We start from the raw sequence: 20,074 nt of genomic DNA on the forward strand, positions 1-20,074 counted from the left end.
ACTGTTAGCTGGTGTTAAGATATGATCTATTTGCTATAATGCACAAAATGGGAATTGATAAGCCACTAAATGGTGTGACACTTGCAATGACCCACATGTGAATTCCGTCTTCAGGACCCTAAGTGCATTGGGACTGTAACCCTCCCAACGTTTCCGTAAGCAAGATGGGACAAGAAACACTGTTAGCTGACTGAGAGTTAGCACTGCAGCAAGAAGGCTGAGTGAGAGAACTGTGCCTGGAGAGGGCCTCCCTCACCATATTCAAGAGACTTGCCTTTTTACACTAACCCCCAGTTTCTACACAGTGAGCAGATAAACCTCACATCATCAAATAAGTGTTTTCGTGTGGTGTTTTACACAGAAACAATCTAAAATTAATTCTATGCAAATTCTAGATTTAGTTTAATTCTGATAATAAATTCAGTTCATCACTGAGGTAAGTTTTAATGGTTAAAGATTTCCAATAATTTTAAATGTTATTTTTTAATTAAAATATTAAAACATCGCTCAATGAAATAAAATTTAAAAAGAGGAAAACAAAAGAACTCTCACATACACACACACAAGCTGAAAAGAATGTAACAGGACAGCATGACCCAATATATTCTAGTGAGTAAAATAGAAATTCATCACCAAAGCAAGAACGTCTAAGTACATAACAGTCTGTTTTGCACACAGAACCACAGTATAACTGGTTTTTAATTAATAATCACCAATACATCACTTATTACTTAATATTTATTTAGTAAATAAAAAATTGTATCTGATGCAGGTAATGGACCTTTGGGAGAAATGTGTACTTCTGTACATAATTAGAACAAATATAATAAAATATAATTCACATTTAAAAAACCAACAACATCCAAGGGACAGAAAGTTTTAAAATATGACTGATTAATTTATAACTATAAGTATAATAAGAAAACACAAAGATGTAAACTTGTTTAAAAAAATTCTTACTTCTCTAAGCTGTATTTATGAAATGCGCTGTTTGCAGGCCTCTCAATGTTTTTTCAGGAACAAAGCAGGGGAGACATCTTGCCATGGCTGTTTAATTGTGTAATTTCTAAAGAATAAGACATAAATCCAATCCTACAATCCTACCTTTTACACAAAAGATGTGAGCTTCCAGCCAAGTTTCAAGAGGTATGTAAACCTCAGTGTCTTTTAGACTGGTTCTTTTGAATCAGGAAAAGGAGATGAAGACAAGGAAAAAAGTACCTATCTCGTCCCTCTGTAAATTAAAACTAAATCCATTTATCCCCAATATGTTCATCTTTTCAAGAAACCACAAAATTTGTATTTTCATTAATGATGCTTCTTAAAAGGTACCAACCTTAACTCAAGACCTATGTAAAACCTAGCAAGAGGTCCTGCTTGTCAGAGAACAAACTAGGTTACGTGAAAACTGCTGAAGCTGAGCAGGGCTGACCAGCCGAGATGGGGCTCATGTCTGCAGCTGCTCTCCAGTCATCGGCAGCAAAACTGGTGGAGGCACACTAACCGAAACGTAAGCTGTGGTTCCCAAACCGGTATTACGTTTTTGGAGTGGCATGACCCACACAAGAAGAAAGGAGACCCTGCGTCCAGATCTGGCAGGCAAGTAAAGAGACAAGTGGTCTTGTAGCAAATGTCACCTTTTCACACTTATATGCCATCCTCTACACTGGTGACCAAAATATTTAATGTCAGATTAAAAAGTGTCTGTCAAATAATAGAGAGTCATAGCTTTGTGCCAGGGACCATGAATCAAGCTGGGAGTCACCAAATAAATAATATCAACAGCCTCAATATCAAAGCACATATTTGATGTTTTATCTGCACAGGATCCATAACTCAAGGTCACCTGCCCTGCTACACTTCTACAGGCACACCTCAGAGATACTATGGGTTGTTTCAGACCACTGCAATAAAGAGATTATTGCAAGAAAGTCACATAAATTCTTCTGGTTTCTCATTGCACATAAAAGTTGTGTTTACACTATACTGTAATCTATAAAGGTGCAATAACAGTATGTCTAAAAAAGGTACAAACATTAATTTAAAAATACTTTACTGCTAAAAATGCTAACCGTCATTGGACAACACAGAGTTGCCACAAACCTTCAATTTGTAAAAAAGCACAAGCCAAAGTACAATAAAATGAGGTATGTCTATGTTAAATTAAATACTTTTATAAGATTATCCTATCTTTAGTGAATTAAGAAATTAAGTTGCATTTATTACAAAAGGAGCTGCTGCTAAGTCGCTTCAGTCGTGTCTGACTCTGTGCAACCCCATAGATGGCAGCCCACCAGGCTCCCCCGTCCCTGGGATTCTCCAGGCAAGAACACTGGAGTGGGTTGCCATTTCCTTTTCCAATGCATGAAAGTGCAAAGTGAAAGTGAAGTCGCTCAGTCGTGTCCAACCCTTAGCGATTCCATGGACTGCAGTCTACCAGGTTCCTCCGTCCATGTGATTTTCTAGGCAAGAGTACTGGAGTGGCTTGCCATTGCCTTTTCCAACAAAGGGAGCTACTAAATACCAAACTCAACTTAGCTGAGCAATGGTAAAATTTTCTGCCCAAGAAATATATTTCTCAAGCTGTTAAAATAGAGGACATGAAATATCCTGATGGAATACGGACTGAATGTAGCCATCCATGTACGTTAGTTTAGAGCAAGCAGATGATCAAGCAATCTAGGCAAACAGTTTTCCTTTAAAAAAAAACAAAATGAAACAAGCCTTGAAATGAAACAAACACAACAGTTTCAGTATGTACCCAGATCTACTGGCCTTTTACCAGTATAATTTCAAAAGCTTTAAAAATGATCTCTAAAAGAGGTATTTGGATCATCTAAGTGAATGGTAATAACAGATATCTGAAAGTTCAAGATGACCACAGAAAGCCTGTAAGAGTGCGGCCCAGGCTCAGCAAGCCTGTCATTTTAAGAACTGGCTGGTACCTATACTTCCACTGTTTACTGACTAATATGTAAACTAACCATTTGAAATTGAGAGAGGCGTCATTTTTAATAATTATGCTTTTCATTCTGCTATCTCAAATGGACATTTTAAAATATCACCATGAAGATGGATGCTTATGTGCTACTGAATTTCATCACAGTTTCTCCAAACGAATTCTCACTTCAAAAGAGATACAAAATGGTGGTTAAGATCAGCATCTCAAACTGTCTAGAAATCAATCCATTCCTAGCAGAAAGAATCTCAGTACAATGGAGGTTACCATCTTTGACTTACACAGGCTTCCTCTTTAATAAATTAAATCTAATTGTATCCTGAAGTAGTCTTTTTAGAGTTAGGCTTTTATTACATGATAGCTGGATTTAATAAAACAATAGTATTTAAGATATGCATATTTTTCAATTGTATCAAGTTTAAAAAAAATAAACATTGGAAAAAAGGTAGCAAGGCAGAACAAAAACATGACACAGCAGACTCTGCTCAGCGATGGTTTAATGGCCGAAGAAACAACACTTTGCCTACCTTCTCTCTCTCAACAGAGCCATGGACATGAAGACAAGCAGTCCAGCCTCTTTACTAATACACAGTATCCCCAGGGATACAACTTGTAGGACTTATCAAGAGGAACCAACTTGTCTACCTCTGAGCTACAGCTGCTATTTTTAGAGGCTACAGAATGAAGAGAAGAGGAGCTTCACTACATTTCTCAAATGACAGAACTCCCTCAGTAAAGAGTCTTTGTAACTCTGAATAAAGGTTTAAAAATGAATAGTAGAAAAATCCTATCCCTTTCCTTACATATATAATCTACTTGACTTTTATAGGCCATATATATCTACTTGATTTTGTCTTCTCTTAATAATTAGTAGAAAGTCAGTGACATAAATAATAACGCACACCCTCCAATCTAAAACCTCAAGCTTTCAGAGGTATCATCTCATATAAAAAGTGGAGAAACTATAAAGAAGAGCCCCAGACTCAAATGCCAGCATGCAGGGCTGTCAAAGACCACAGAAAACCTTTGTGCTGATTAGAAAGTTGACCTTCCCTAAGACTGATTTTGTTAGAACAAGACACGTCACTGCCATGTGCTAGAAACTGCTAAATAAACATGCAAGGATATCTGAGGAGAAGGTGGCAATTCCTAAGCTGTGCAATTCACACTGGCCCCCGTACACAGCAGCCTGCATGCACAGGCCACACAGTCCCTACTCACACACAGAACTGGCCACTGCAGGGTGCCTGTGCTGTGCCAAGGGTGACACAGGTCAGTTGTGTGTCCTCCAGAGTATTCTCAGGGCATAAAAACAGCAACACAGAAACAGCCCTGCGTAGCAGGTGGTCCACCAGCCACAACCATGAGCTACAGATATAATCAGCCTCATCATTCTATAGCTGCACCTTAAATACAGATCCAGCATCCTAAAGGAAAATCTCATTACAAAACTTGTGTTTGGAGTTACAGGTTCAAAGTAAAAAAAAATCATGATGAGAATTTTTGCTTCCTGTTTAGTAAGAAATGTGTGTGCTTTTGCTACACAAAAGGCATTTCTTATTTTAAACATATTTATTCACTGGTCAAAAACTTTCTTTGAGTGCATAGTTAAATGCTTTCTATAGATAATCTCATTTAATCCTCAAAACAACCAAATGAAAGCAATATTAACGTGCTCATATTACAGCTGAGGAATGAGTATCAGAGGTTAGAAACTCCCTCACACAACTAGAAACAATATCTGAGACAGGATTGAAACCTTAACCTCTTTTTATTTCACTATTTCATAAACTAGGTACAATGTTTATACTCAGTTGTACTTAAATCATACATGTATACTTGGTATAAAAATGCCTGTGAATAAGAACCAACCAGAATTAATAAAATCTGTATACGCTGTTTGACTTACATGTGAGATTTCATCTAGAAAAAAGAAAAGGGAGATGCTACAAAAACATATGCAGTGAGGACATGTACACATAAAACTAGAATACAGAACCTAATGTGGTTGGTCATGTATAACTCATTAACTGCTTGCTGAATTACACTGAACAAAAAACTTCAACTTGAAGAGGGGGAAAAAAGCATACGGAAAAGCACAAATCTAAACAGGAGAAATAAATCACTTTTATGAAAAAACTGTACATATGATCCACAAACCAAAATCTCATGGATTAAGTTGCTTTTACTACTGGCCAGCTGCTATAGACATCTCAGAAATTATCCATATAGCCTTCTATAGTAAATCTTTATGTTTCTAAGTGGTTGTGGATTAAAAATTTCATATTATCTGGATCATTTTGAATATATAAGCTATCAATTATCAGTGGCCCTCCTTTAAATGTCTGCTATAGATAGATTTATATCGCTTGACATTATCATTATTATAGCTTGGCACCCAGTTTCTTTATAGGCAAAAACTTTAATTTTCTGTAAAGCGCTTCCCTGGTGATTCAGTTGGTAAAGAGACTGCCTGCAATGCAGGAGACATAGATTCAATCCCTGGGTCGGGAAGATCCCCTGGAGAAGGAAATAGCAACCCACTCCAGTGTATTTGCCTGGGAAATTCCACCCATGGTCAGAGGAGCCTGGTGGACTATAGTCCACAGGGTCACAAGACTCGGACACAAGTTAGAAACTAAACCACCAAGGATGGCAACTGAAGAATTAGTCTAATATAGACTTTTTCACTTAAGTTTTCGAGAATATTTATAGTGCACAAATCAAATGATACCAGAGAAATTAAACATTTTTTATTCCATATTTACTATTTGTGAAAAACGTGAATTTTCTTTCCTGAAACTTTAAAAGCACTTATTAAATTGACAAAAAACAGTGTTAAAGCTAACAGTCTCCCACAGAAAACTGTACTGTTAGTTTATTGCTCTCAGACTTGACAAGCTAGTGTCTGTGTTGGCTCAATTGCCTGGAGTCATGAAGGGGAAGACAATGTTCTGGGGAAACGAACCAATTTTAAGATACTGTGTCATTTTTATAATTCTAGGGTTTAGAGAATTCATGATAAAGCACTCTCAATATATCTAATTATCAAATCTATTCATTTTAGAACAATTAATGTTTATCCTATTTTAAATCTTTCTGTTCCAAAAACAGACTTTTCATTAAAGTATTAGAAAAAATAAGAGCAAATAAGGAAGACAGACAGACATATTACACATGAAACCAATCTTTACATTTAAAAAAGGTACTTCTGTATGTGTAGGGAAGTATACATCCCTTTCAGTCTGTTTGGACGGCATCAACATTATCCTCACTGAAACTTTTTTTTTCTTTTTACTAATATTTACTGAAGAAAATGCTTAGGAATACCATTAATTGTGTGTACATTCAAAGGGCTTTCTTTTGTTTTATTTTTCAGATTCAAGGCAACCCAGATAGGAGAAGCAGACTCCCTGCACAGGTAAGTTTTCTCCCAAACAATGAGGAAGGAAAAGAGCCATCCTACCAATGTCAGTCCTTACTGTGAAATATTACCGAACTTCTGAAAACAATCTCTATGGGGTATACATAAATAATGTTCCAGATTTATAAAATAAAAAACTTACAATTTCGTCGCCTGGTAACCAATATCCTTCCTGTTCGATACCAGCTTTGGAGCCTTTGCAGCCCACTGTCAGCGTCTCCACAATGAGACCATCTTTCACAGCCAAGCTCAGCTGACGAGTGGTCTCCTTTGGATGCATACCGTGGACTCGAGACATGTACCTGAATACAGAGGAAAACAAAGTTTAAATCTCTTAGTACTGAAAAATGAAAATGAATAAAAATAAGAAAATATTTTTCTTTATTGTGACATACTTATGAGAGCCCTACAGAAAGAAAAGAAAGAAGTCGGTCCTGAATACTGAACTCTTTCAATTATCATAATATTTTAAACCTTAAATCTATTTTGCCTATTTAGAGGAACATTTGTTCAAAATACTCCCAAACCAGCATAAATAAATCTTTTAACAGATTTTATAGTCAAACATCCCATTTAGTTCTAGCCTCTGTGGCAACTGCCACTAACCTCCACTCTGCAGATTCTCACTCTAGAATTTTATCATCTTCAGGATGTTGGAATATAAAATACTTTTACTCAAAACTTAGGAAATGACACCAAAGAAAATACAGAAAGTACAGAGCTGATTGTCAACATATAATCAATCTATATAATCAACATAGATTATATGTTGATCAAAACATATAATCAATCAATCAAGCTATGATCAATAAGGCAAAAATGTGATCTTCAATTAAATATATTTTGAACTGAATCACTAAAGCATACAAGCTCTTCCTGATTTATAGTTACATGGCATATTTATTAAAAAATTTTGTTCCAAACACACCCTGCACCACAGAGAATGGTGTTTATAGATTCTCTTGCACTCAGCAATTGTACTAAACTCAGGTTAACATTACAGCATATTTGCTTCATATCATTTTATTTTTCAAGGAAATAAAACATTACAGCCACAACTGAATTTGTGCCATTTTCCATTCCTCTCCAATCAAACTCCAATACCCTCTACTGGTAAACTAGGATATCTAGACACAAAAACATACTGGGAGACAAATCTGGCCTCAGTCTCTCTAGAAAAACATCTGTGCTGCAAGACAGGGCTGAGTGCCCCAGGGTATACAAGGAATTAAAAGTACAACAGAAGGATTCTGTATCCAGTTACCCTGTCATTTAAGTATCTGTCAGAGTAGTCAAAACAAATGATTTTCAAAAGGTGCAAACTCAGGACTTCTCTGAAGGTCCAGGGTTGCTCAGCACAACCACAAAAAAAAGCAAGATCTCATCACTGAAGAACCTTCAAAACTCAGGAGATGAATTTCAGGCAAGGAGTAAATCGTGGCAGAGAGAATGCAGGGCCTCTGTGTCTACAGCTTGTGGAAGAGAACTGTTTTTTGTTTAGGCGTTAGGTAGCTGTAAAGAGTTATTTTCTATTTTCTCTGCCAATGCAGTTAACTGAGAGATAAAAAGGAAGTGACATGGGAGCAACAGCCCCAATGCCATAACAAACGAGGGCAGGAGGAGACAAGGCGGAGTGGTCCACAGGCTGATGCGTTAGCTCTGCCGCCTACCAGCTAAGGGTGGCAAATGACGCAGTAGAGGCACAAATAGCTTTTGATATATAAAAACACCAACAGAAATAATCAACCCAACCAGAAACCCGGCAGAGGACCTGAATCTGGACACTCTTCAAAGAAGACATACACACAGTCAACAGGCACATGAAAAGATGCTCAAGCTCACTAATCATCAGGGAGATGCAAACCAAAACTCACAACGAAACGTCGCTTCACACACGCCAGAATGGCCGTCAGCAAAAAGACCAGAGACAGCAAGTGTTGGTGAGGATGCAGAGAAAAAGGAGCATGTGTACAGTGTCAGCGGGAATATAAACTGGCTTAGCCACTATGGAAAAGAACACGGAGGTTCCTCAAAAAATTTATAATAGAACTACCATACGATCTATTTCTGGGTATTTATCTGAAGAAAATGAAAACACATCTGCACCTCCATGTTCCCTGAAGCAGTATGTACAACAGCCCAGATATTTACAATAGACAAGATACGGAAACAACCTAACTGCTCATGGACAGATGAATAAAGAAAATGTGAGATACAGATATATATACTAGAATATTACATAGCCATAAAAAACCCTTGCCTTTTGTGACAACATAGATGGATCTTGAAGGCATTATGCTACATGAAATAAGTCAGACAGGGAAAGACAAATACCATATGACCTTACTGATAAACGAAACAAACCAAAAAACCACTCATTAGCTACAGAGAACAGACTGGTGACTGCCAGCCATGGAGGGCGGGGAGGGAGTGGGCAAGATGCGTGACAATGGTCAAAAGGTACACACTTTCAGTTATTAGATAATTAGCTCATGGAGATATAGTGGATATCATGGTGACTATGGTTAACGATACTATACGGCATATTTGAAAGTTGCTAAGAGAATGGATCTTTGAAAAGAAATCATGGTATAGGCACAATTTCTCAAAAACATTAAATGATGATCTCTGTATAAGAGTTTTAGGGGTATATTCCAGGAACTGTCAAAAGAGGTTACTTCTGAGAACAGGGGTTCACCCAAAAGGGGTGTGAGGAGTACTTTCTTTTTCAACAGTACTCCCTTTTGATTTTGTTCATGTACCTACTGGCTGAAGACTATATAAAAAAAGTAGCCACCATTTACCACCCCTCCAAATGTATGACTGCTCCTTTCTCCTGCATGAACTTGCCAGTTTGGGGCAGGTTCCTTTCTTTCTTTCCAAACTCATCTTAGCTCTTCTGTCCTTTACTTATCCATGATGATTTTAACGTCAGTTGGCAAAGATCCATGAAAACCATTGCTGTAATTTAGATTCAGTTCACTTCAGTCGCTCAGTCATGTCTCTTTGCAACCCCATGAATCGCAGCACGCCAGGCCTCCCTGTCCATCAACAACTCCCGGAGTTTACTCAAACTCATGTCCATCAAGTTGGTGATGCCATCAAGCCATCTCATCCTCGGTCGTCCCCTTCTCCTCCTGCCCCCAATCCCTCCCAGCATCAGGGTCTTTTCCAATGAGTCAACTCTTCCCATGAGGTGGCCAAAGTATTGGAGTTTCAGCTTCAGCATCAGTCCTTCTATTGAACACCCAGGACTGATCTCCTTTAGGATGGACTGGTTGGATCTCCTTGCAGTCCAAGGACTCTCAAGAGTCTTCTCCAACACCACAGTTCAAAAGCATCAAATCTTCTGCACTCAGCTTTCTTTATAGTCCAACTCTCACATCCATATATGACCACTGGAAAAACCATAGCCCTGACTAGATGGACCTTTGTTGGCAAAGTAATGTCTCTGCTTTTTAATATGCTGTCTAGGTTTAATATGCTATCTAGCATATCTATCTAGAATATGCTATTCTGGCAGAATGGCAAACCACTTTAGTATTCTTGCCTTGAGAACCCCATGAACAGTATGAAAAGGCAAAATGATAGGATACTGAAAGGGGAACTCCCCAGGTCGGTAAGTGCCCAATATGCTACTGGAGATCAGTGGAGAAATAACTCCAGAAAGAATGAAGGGATGGAGCCAAAGCAAAAACAATACCCAGTTGTGGATGTGACTAGTGATAGAAGCAAGGTCTGATGCTGTAAAGAGCAATATTGCATAGGAAACTCAAATGTTAGGTCCATGAATCAAGGCAAATTGGAAGTGGTCAAACAGGAGATGGCAAGAGTGAACGTCGACATTCTAGGAATCAGCGAACTAAGATGGACTGGAATGGGTGAATTTAACTCAGATGACCATTGTATCTACTACTGTGGGCAGGAATCCCTTAGAAGAAATGGAGTAGCCATCACAGTCAACAAAAGAGTGTGAAATGCAGTACTTGGATGCAATCTCAAAAACGACAGAATGATCTCTGTTCATTTCCAAAGCAAACCATTCAATTATCTCAGTAATCCAAGCATATGCCCCAACCAGTAACGCTGAAGAAGCTGAAGTTGAACGGTTCTATGAAAACCTACAAGACCTTTTAGAACTAACACCCAAAAAGATGTAATTTAGATTACAGGAGAGTAAATACCATTACAATTGTAAGTAATATAATTTTTCCTGATGAACTTTGAAAAACTGATTATAACTTTTTCTACATCCTTAACAAGGTCTTTTTTAAAATATGAAACAAAGATGATTATTTTTAATGATAAAAGGTACCATTCACAAAGAAGAGAGATATCATAAACCATTAGGCACCTTAACAAAGAAACAAAGATAAAAAGAAAAGCAAAATTCAGGAGAAATAGAAGGGGAAAGAAAAAATATATAATCATAGTGAGATATATTAACATTACTCTGAAAATATTTTATCAAGTGCAGAAAAAATGAGAAGAGGAGCATCTTGAATGGTGTCATTAATAATTTAAATAGATTTATATATAACTAATTTGTATTAATCGTATCCTACACAAATATATTTAAAATTCATACTGTCAAACAGTATGAATAGAAGTGGAATCAAAATGTCATACATTCCTAGTTAGGCAAAAATTCATATGTTTTCTAAAATATATGTATTATGCATATTTTTTATACATATGTATACAAAAGCTCTACTACACTGATAAAGGCTTAGGAAAGAACATTAAACAAAAAGAGATGGAGAAACTGGAAAACAAACTAAATGAAATGGAAGCACTGAATATGAAATAGAAAAAGTGAAACAAACTGGATGAAAGTAAAAGATCCTCACATAGTCCAGCTGCTTTTAAATATGGCTGCTCATAAGACATATCTGGAGCTCTGGCAAAAATAAAAGCAGTGCCTGGGCATTCGTATTTTTCAAAAAATTCCAAGATAATTCTGATATGCATCTGGATTTTTAAAAGTGATTACAGGTTTTTCTATTAAATGGTAGTTTCGGTGATATAGATTTCTATAATTTTTCTGCTGACAAATCACAATTCTATGGTATTAATAATAGTTACATAATCACAACAGTAAAAGATGTTTATCAATTTTCACAATGAATAGACAAAAATAAAAGATAATTTTAATTGCAAACCATAATGGGAACATGATTAACCTAACAATATGAAATAATTATGTATAATTTATGGGGTCAAGCAGACTGATGTGGTCAGTGGAACTGCATATGTGCACATGTTTTCACCTGTTTAGCCAGTCTTTGTCTTTTGGTTGGTGCATTTAATCCATTTAAGGTAATTATTGATATGTATGATACTATGACCATTTTCTTAATTGTTTTGGGTTTATTTTCTATAGGTAGGGTTTTTCCTTGTTTTCTGCCTAGAGAAGTTCCTTTGGCATTTGTTGAAAACCTGTTTTGGTGCTGCCGAATTCTTTTAACTTCTGCTTGTCTGAAAAGTTTTTGAGTTCTCTATCAAATCTGAAGGAGAGTCTTGCTGGGTAGAGTATTCTTGGCTGTAGGTTCTTCCCTTTTATCACTTGAAATATGTCGTGCCATTCCCTTCGGGCTTGTAGAGTTTCTGTGGAGAAATCACCTGACAGCCTGACGGGCGTTCCTTCAGTGCGTTATGTGTTGCTTTTCCTTTGTTGCTTTTACTATTTTATCTCTGCCTTTAATTTCTGTCAGCTTGATTTCCATGTGTTCCCCCTTGGCTTTGTTCTTTCTGGGACTCTGCTTCCTGGACTTGGTTGATTACTTCCTTCCCACGTTAGGGAAGTTTTCCGCTATTATCTCTTCAAATATTTTCTCAGGTCCTTTCTCTCTCTTCTCCTTCTGGGACCCCTATAATGCAAATGTTCCTGTGTTTAATGCTGTCCCAGAGGTCTCTTAGGCTGTCTTCATCTCTTTTCATTCTTTTTTCTATATTCTGTCCTGCAGCAGTGATTCCCACCATTCTGGCCTCAGGTCATTTATCCCTTCTTCTACCTCAGTTATCCTGTTATGAATTCATTCCAGTATATTATTCATCTGCTTGTTTGTTCTTTAGTTCTTATAGGTCTTTGGTAAACACTTCTTGCATCTTCTCAATCTTTGCCTCCATTCTTTTCCAGAGATCCTGGATCATCTTCACTATCATTATTCTGAATTCTTTTTCTGGAAGGTTGCCTATCTCCATCTCATTTAGTTGTTTTTCTGGGGTTTTATTTTGTCCCTTCATCTGGGACCTAACTGTCTGCTCTTTCACGATGATTAACTTTCTGTAATTTGGTTTTTAGTTGCTGTGGGATTGTGGTTCTTGCTTCTTCTGTCTGTCCACTGATGGAGGAGGCTATGAGGCTTGTGTAAGCTTCCTGATGGGAAAAAATGGGTGATGGGAAAAAATCCCTGGTGACGGGAAAAAATGGGTCTTGCTCTGGTGGGCTATAAAGAAAGCTGAGTGCTGAAGAATTGATGCTTTTGAACTATGGTGTTGGAGAAGACTCTTGAGATTCCCTTGGACTGCAAGGAGATCAAACCAGTCAATCCTAAAGGAAATCAGCCCTGAATATTCATTGGAAGGACTGATGCTGAAACTCCAATACTTTGGCCACCTGATGGGAAGAACTAACTCTTTGGAAAAGACCATGATGCTGGAAAAGATTGAAGGTGGGAGGAAAAGGGGACGACAGAGGATGAGATGGTTGGATGGCATCACCAACTCAATGGATATGAGTTTGAGATTGACAGGGAAGCCTGGTGTGCTGCAGTCCACAGGGTCACAAAGAGTCGGATACAACTGAGTGATTGAACTGAACTGGTAGGCAGGGCCTTGCTCATAAAGCTTTAATCCAATTATCTGCTGATAGGTGGTGCTGCACTCCCTTCTGGGTAGTTTTTTGGTCTGAGGCAACCCAGCCCTACAGGCTGCATGGTCAAGTTAGGAGTGTTTATACCAAAGGGGACCTTCCCGGACAGCTGCTGCCGGTTCCCCAGTCCTGCAGTCAGCCCCTGCAGACCCACACCTCCACAGGAGACCCTCCAACACTAGCAGTTTTGGTTCAGTTTCTGTAGATTCACTGCTCCCTTCCTCATGAGTCTTGGTGCACATAGGTCTTTTTTTTGCCCTCCAAGTCTGGAGTCTCTGTTACCCCCAGTCCTGTGGAAGTCTTGTAATCACATCCTGCTGGGCTTCAAGGTCAGACTGGGATTCCCAGTCCCTCTGTCAGGTGCGCAGGCTGGGAAGCACCCAGGTTCCAGTGTCCTCCTGTTGACGGCTGTTCAATAGCTAGCTGTGATTTTGGTGCTCTCGCGGGAGGAGACGAGTGCACGTCCTTCTGCTCTGCCACCTTGAACCAGAAGTCTAATCCGGGAGAGCACAGAACATAACAGATCCTCCAGCGCCCAGGAATACAGGCCCATCTAAGCGGGAAGCAGCGGGAGGTGATGCAGATGAGGAAGGTCAGGTACTGACACCCTGCACAAGGACTGGGAAAGCATGGGCAACAGAAGACTTTCAATTGTGGAACATCTGATAAGATGGTGTTTTTGAAAAACATCTCTGACACCAGCGATGGAAAGAAGAAACAGACCAGCAAGACCAGGAGGAGGCCAGAAACCCAATTAGGAACCAGCTGCCACTGCACAGGCAGGAAATTACACAGGTTAAAAACCAGGCCAGGTAAAGAAGACAGACATTTTACAGGACCATTCAATCTACCCAGTCTAGGGTACTCCAAACACATTTCTCATCCCCTCTAGCCACAGAACAAAAATCTCAGTGCTGGCATTAGAGGTCTTCCTAGTTTGGCCTTTTGGACTTTTCATTCCCTAAGACTCTACAGTCCCTCTGTTTCGACTCCCCTTTCTGCCTCACCAAGTCCCACTCGACTTGCAAGGCTCAATTAATCCCATATTTTCCTAAGGCCTTCTAGATTCTCTCTCAGTGACCCAGCACTACCTCCTCCCCCTTCAATTAAGGCCTGTCATTGTTGTTCAGTCCCTAAGTCATGTCCAACTCTTTTTTGACCCCATGGACTACAACAGGCCAGGCTCCCCTGCCCTTAACTATCTCCTGGAGTTTGCTCAGAATTCATGTCCATTGAGTCAATGATGCTATCTAACCATCTCATCCTCTGCCGTCCCCTTCTCCTTTTGCCTTCAATCTCTCCCAGGAAAGGCCTGTCATACTATTAATTAAACATTCCACTCACATGGGGCAGAGGTGCATTCTGTCTTGGATACCTTTTCCATTATTTGGTACTACTCTTTTATTATTTTTTAATTAGAGGCTAATTACTTTATAATATTGAGGTGGTTTTGAATCAGCCACATGTGTCCCCCCATCCCAACCCCCACCTCCTCCCGCCCCATATTCTTTTACTCTTTAATGGTACTTTTCTGTGCCTGGCCTGTATGGTTCCATCACAGAACCACAGAGAAACACAAAACATATGAAAGCAAGTGGACAGCAATCCCAGCCAAAGTGCACGCCCCAAGAATGTGGCACGCTGGGCAAGACTCACCGTGGGACTGTGGCCAAGGCTCTTCAGAACCAGCAACTCTTCTGTAAGGCTGTTATATAAAGTAACAACGGTAACAGTGGTAAACTGTACCTGTCAACCTGCTACCACAAGACGGTATGTAAGAAAGAGTAAATCAACACAGATTGAAATGAGAATGTAGTTACGAGACTGAAGAATTCTTGGGAGTACATATACAACATAACATTAACTGTTAAGTTTTTTAAAATTAACTTTATCATAACTTCAGCAATGGCCACTTTCCTATCCTACAATAAGTCTACTGAGGGAACAGAAATTGACAGGGATAAGACAAATAGTTTCTAGAAATCATGGGTTTCATAAAACTGAACTATAGTAAATAAATAAATAATTAATGGGTACCTAGTTGCAACTTCAAAGGCAACCTACACATGAAGAAGACTTACAGTCTGGATTTATGTCTGTCTGTAGTGACAAGAAGAACTCCAGGAGAACTCAAATTTCAATGCCAAACATGTCACAAGAGGTCAGAGGTCACATTTTCTAATTGGGGTTTGACCCTAAAGTAAGCAATACACGTAATTAATTGACGCCCTAACCTGAAACATTAACTTGAATGGGACTAAGTCAACCAATCCAATGTCAGTCTAATAATCATGTTAGTCACAAATGTGGTCACCTCTAGAAACACAAAATCAAAGTTGCTCAAGACAGAAAGGAAATGAAATTTCAACTGCTTTTTCCAAGACAACAAAAAATAATTTGATCTCTCCCAATGATACCAATAATGTTAGTCAATAATACTGGCAGAGACTATAATAAAACCCATACTTCTTTCAAAAATATGTCTTTATAACTATTACTTAGAATACTTATGAAAGTCTAATGTTGTATTATAATCATCTAAATTAGATGAATAATTTGGATTAAAGAGGAAAAAATGACATGTAACTTATTTTTATTGGATATTAAAATATAGGAGACATTTTAAAAAATAACAAGGCAATGATTATGAATCATATTGGAAATCTTAGGGATTCAAAGTTTAAATTTCATTTCTGTTACTGGTTTTGGTGTCATATGCTTCTTTATCTCTTTGCTTATTTATTTAAAAACTGTAAAAACAAGGGCTAAAAACATCATGACTAGTACAAACACAAAAATATTTTATAAACAATTGTTTTATATAAGTGCTGCAATCAAATATTTCACAGCTTTAATTTCACGACACCTAGCCAAATTTCATAAAACTGATGAATTCATATGTACTACTTATAATTTAGCATTATAGCTACTCTTGCCTATGCTTATGTTCATCTAAACTGACTCATGTAATTCTTTTTTAAGATAAACAACTCATTTGTTTTCATCTTATGATTAAACATCACAAAACATCTTTCATCTTCTAAAAACATAAAGTGTTTTTGTGGAGAGGCCAAAATTTATTTGTGCTTATTTACTTTTCAAGTAAGAACACGTATGGAAGTTTATACCATTATTAAATCATATTTATAAACATGAGCTTTTAAATCAGAGGCATAAGTTAACTATTAAACAATCAAACTTCACCCTATACATGTATTTTGATTTCAGATTTGATTCATTCTGTAAAAATACTTTCCATCCCCAGGACTCCCTGGTGGTTCAGTGGTAAAGAATCTACCTGCTAATGGAAGAGACACGGGTTCAATTCCTCATCCAGGAAGATCCCACATGCCATCAAGCAACTAAGCCTGTGTGCCACAACTACTGAGCCTGTGCTATAGAGCCCAGGAACCACAGGTACTGAAGCCTGTAAGCTCTAGAGTCCATGTTTTACAACAAGAGAAGATACTGCAGCAAGAAGGCCAGGTAAAGTAGCCTCTGCTCTCCACAACTACTGAAAGCCCTCAAAGGAGCAAAGATCCAGTGCAACCAAAACAAAAAATTTTTTTTAATTAAAACAAACAAAGAAACACAAAAACTTCTATCCCCAAATTACAGAAATTTTCAAAGAAGTTTCTCTTAGTGATATTTTTTAAATACTTGAAATATTCAATAAAGTGAAAAGTGAAAGTAAAAGTCACTCAGTTGTGCCTGGCTTTTTGCGACCCCATGGTCTATACAGTGCATGGAATTCTTCAGGCCAGATTACTGGAGTGGGTAGCCCTTCCTTTCTCCAGGGGACCTTCCCAGCCCAGGGATTGAACCCAGGTCTTGCAGGTAGATTCTTTACCAGCTGAGCCACAAGGGAGGCCCAAGAATAGTGGAGTGGGTAGCCTATCCCTTCTCCAGCTAATCTTTCCAACCCAGGAATCAAACCAGGGTCTCCTGTACTGCAGGCAGATTCTTTACCAACTGAGCTATCAGGGAAGCGCATAAATTTCAACAGTGGCTCTGTAATTTAGAGTACCTTTTCTACTTATCTGAATAGAAAACTAGCAATTAGAAAAAAAGAAAGTAAAAGGTAGTATTAAAAAGACTCAGGACTCTTTCCAAGGGAGGTGTACCGACAACTAACAAAAGGCTACTGCCATGAACCCTGAAGTTAGACATCATCAGATGACAAGAAGAAACATTTGCAACATAAAAAAATCCTACTTTGTTATAGAAGTTGTTATTAGTCCCTATTTGTTCAATTAACTTTGAGGATCTGAAACTTCTACTCATAAAATTTCTTTTCAAATTTCAACACGAATGTAATATTTTAATGATATTTTGAAGATGATACTGCTGTAGATTCTGTACGTTCTAGTGTCATATACAAAAATGAAAAATGCTCCTTGAATCTGCCTCTGCTAGAAGGAATTTTTACTGCTTTCAGCTCTGCTTTAGGACTTCAGAAAATACCCAGTGCCTTTAGCAATTATTTTTCTTTTTAGAAAAATGACTCGATGCTGTGAGCTGGGAAGATGGCAAGAAGTAACATGGTTTTAATGTCTCCCAACCTCCTCAACAAAGTCACAAGAAGCGTTAGCAAAAAACAAGTTGACACCCAACCTTTGGAAAATATAAACAATTGACGAGAATTCTCATGAATCCCAAAGTCCAGTAGCTCTGGACAAGCCTCCAAAGGCTGCAACTGCAGTTGGTACTGACACCTGTGCAGGAGGAGGCAGAGGGACATGACACAGCACTGAGAACAGGAGGATAAAGCAGCTAACAAGCAGTCACTGGAGAGCAAAGCGGGCCAAATCGAGAACAGCAGTTCACAATGGACAGGGTTTACACACTTCCATTTGCAGGTAACTGATGGTAATTCACGAGCTCATGGTAAAGTTCTTATGGGGCTAGAGCAGAGAAACCTGTGAACACTCACAATTAATCAGCCAAAGCTCTCTTTTGGTACAGAACTCTACAGTGTAGAGAAACTGCTAGCAATAAAAGTATCAAACCCTACTGAAGTCTGGTCATACAAGATCTCCAACCTAAGGACAATGGGCACAAAAGAAATTGTGGTTCTGGCAAAAGGTACAGAAGCAGGAGATCATGGTAAATGTGAAGCATTATTTTTAGCACTTGATAAAAATGACAGAAGATGCTTTAGAGCCATACCTCCAAAAACTGTTTGCAACCACCTTCCCTTGACACAAGTTCAGGAAAAGTGATTTCACATGACAGGACTATGGCTAAAGGAGCAGAACATCCCTAAAGTGGAAGCATGCCCAAGACACGTGCCCACAACACAGATGAGACTATAACTACTATTTAAGCACACGAAAAGACATAAGAAAAGTAATAAGATACAGGAAAGATATGTCAGAATTAGAAAACTCAGAAATGATGTAAACATGAGAAGTAAATGAAAAAATTCACTTCAGAAGAAGTCCAAACTAGAAGGCACACGAGTCAAAAAATGTAGCAAAAAATGTAGTAAGTCATAAAGAAAGAAAATATGAAAAAAAAAAAAAAACTATATAGCAGCTTTATTCACAACTGCCCAAGCTGAAAATTACAAATATAGAAGACAGGAAAAGAAACCAACAGAGTATAAGAAAAAGCCCCCCAAAACAACAAGTAAATAAGATACTAAAAGTCCACCAATGATATATATATATACAATTGACCCTTGAACCTATAGGGGTCAGAGCCCACCACAGCCAGTGCAGTCAAAGATCTGCGTCCCTGTTTACAGTCAGCCCTCTGTGTGCAGCTCCACACCTGGAGTCAGGCAACCCTGAAGCATGCAGCCCTATGGCACATGGGAGAAGCGAACCTGTACAGTCCAATCCAGGCTGTTCAAGGGTCAGTTGTACAATTTTTGAATTAAAATTTGCAATATTCAAAATACATTTTTAAAGGGACACTGTATACCCAACAAAACAACCCAGAATGACCAACACCGACACAGTCAAATTAATAGACTTCAAAGAAAAAGTCTGTGAATCTAGGCAAAAGGACAGTCACAGCAGAAAGAAAATCAAGTTGTCATCTGATTTGCTGACAACGATGCCTTAAGCCATATATAAGAACTTCAAAGAAAGAAGAAAAAAGCTAAAGATTTTATATCCAGCCAGATTCACTTTCAAGTAAAAAGGCTGCAGACCAACTGTTACTAACATGCAAGAACTCAAAACTCTGACCCTAGGAATTCTTGATTATGAATCTACTAGATGGTGCTGCCACCATGAAAAACAGTAACAAGCTTCCTAAAACAATTAAAAGCAGAAGTTACCATATGATCCAGCAATCCCACTCCTGAGTACTTATCAGAAGAAAATGAAATCACTATCTTGAGATTTCTGTACCCTCGTGTTCTCAGCAGCATTATTTACAACAACCAAGACACGGGAACAACCTAAGGGTCCATCAAGAGACAAATGGATCAATAAAACATGGTATACATGTGCAATGGAATATTACTCAGTCATAAAAAGAAGGCAGTTCCATCATTTTGTAACAACATGGATCAATGCCAATTGTATCTCAATAAAACTGCAGAGTGGGGAAGCGAAAAATTTCTCTTTAAAGACTACTAGAGAATGAACTTCAGATGTCAGTGGTAAGCACGAAACAAACACTTGGAGAACTAAGACTAAACGCCAGCTCTAAGTACCAAGTATGATATGTAATTGGTACATTCTATGACAGTTTAGAAGCAGTACAATTGTTCAGAGAGGGTAAAACAGCTTGTCTGGTTTCCATGAGATGTGCTGTCAGTTCCAGCACCAGTGACGGTATTCTCAAACAGCTTGGGACATAG

General features: G+C 38.3%; 1 protein-coding gene across 50 annotated transcripts in view; it reads right to left on the bottom strand.

Moving 5' to 3' along the window:
• Window positions 1-20,074, bottom strand: part of ZMYND11 (zinc finger MYND-type containing 11) — a 73,308-nt gene that overhangs the window by 33,197 nt on the left and 20,037 nt on the right. For 46 of the 50 annotated variants that reach the window (XM_069547975.1, XM_069547992.1, XM_069547972.1 and 43 more), the window contains one exon: window positions 6,526-6,685. In XM_069547975.1, the coding sequence (XP_069404076.1) occupies window positions 6,526-6,685 (160 nt within the window). Of the gene's footprint in view, window positions 1-6,525; window positions 6,686-14,913; window positions 15,015-20,074 lie in introns of those variants that run through there. The other 4 variants (XM_069548018.1, XM_069547990.1, XM_069547989.1 and 1 more) reach the window with 3 other exon arrangements.

Source organism: Ovis canadensis, chromosome 13, assembly GCF_042477335.2.
Source record: "Ovis canadensis isolate MfBH-ARS-UI-01 breed Bighorn chromosome 13, ARS-UI_OviCan_v2, whole genome shotgun sequence".
NCBI classification, from domain to species: Eukaryota; Metazoa; Chordata; class Mammalia; order Artiodactyla; family Bovidae; genus Ovis; species Ovis canadensis.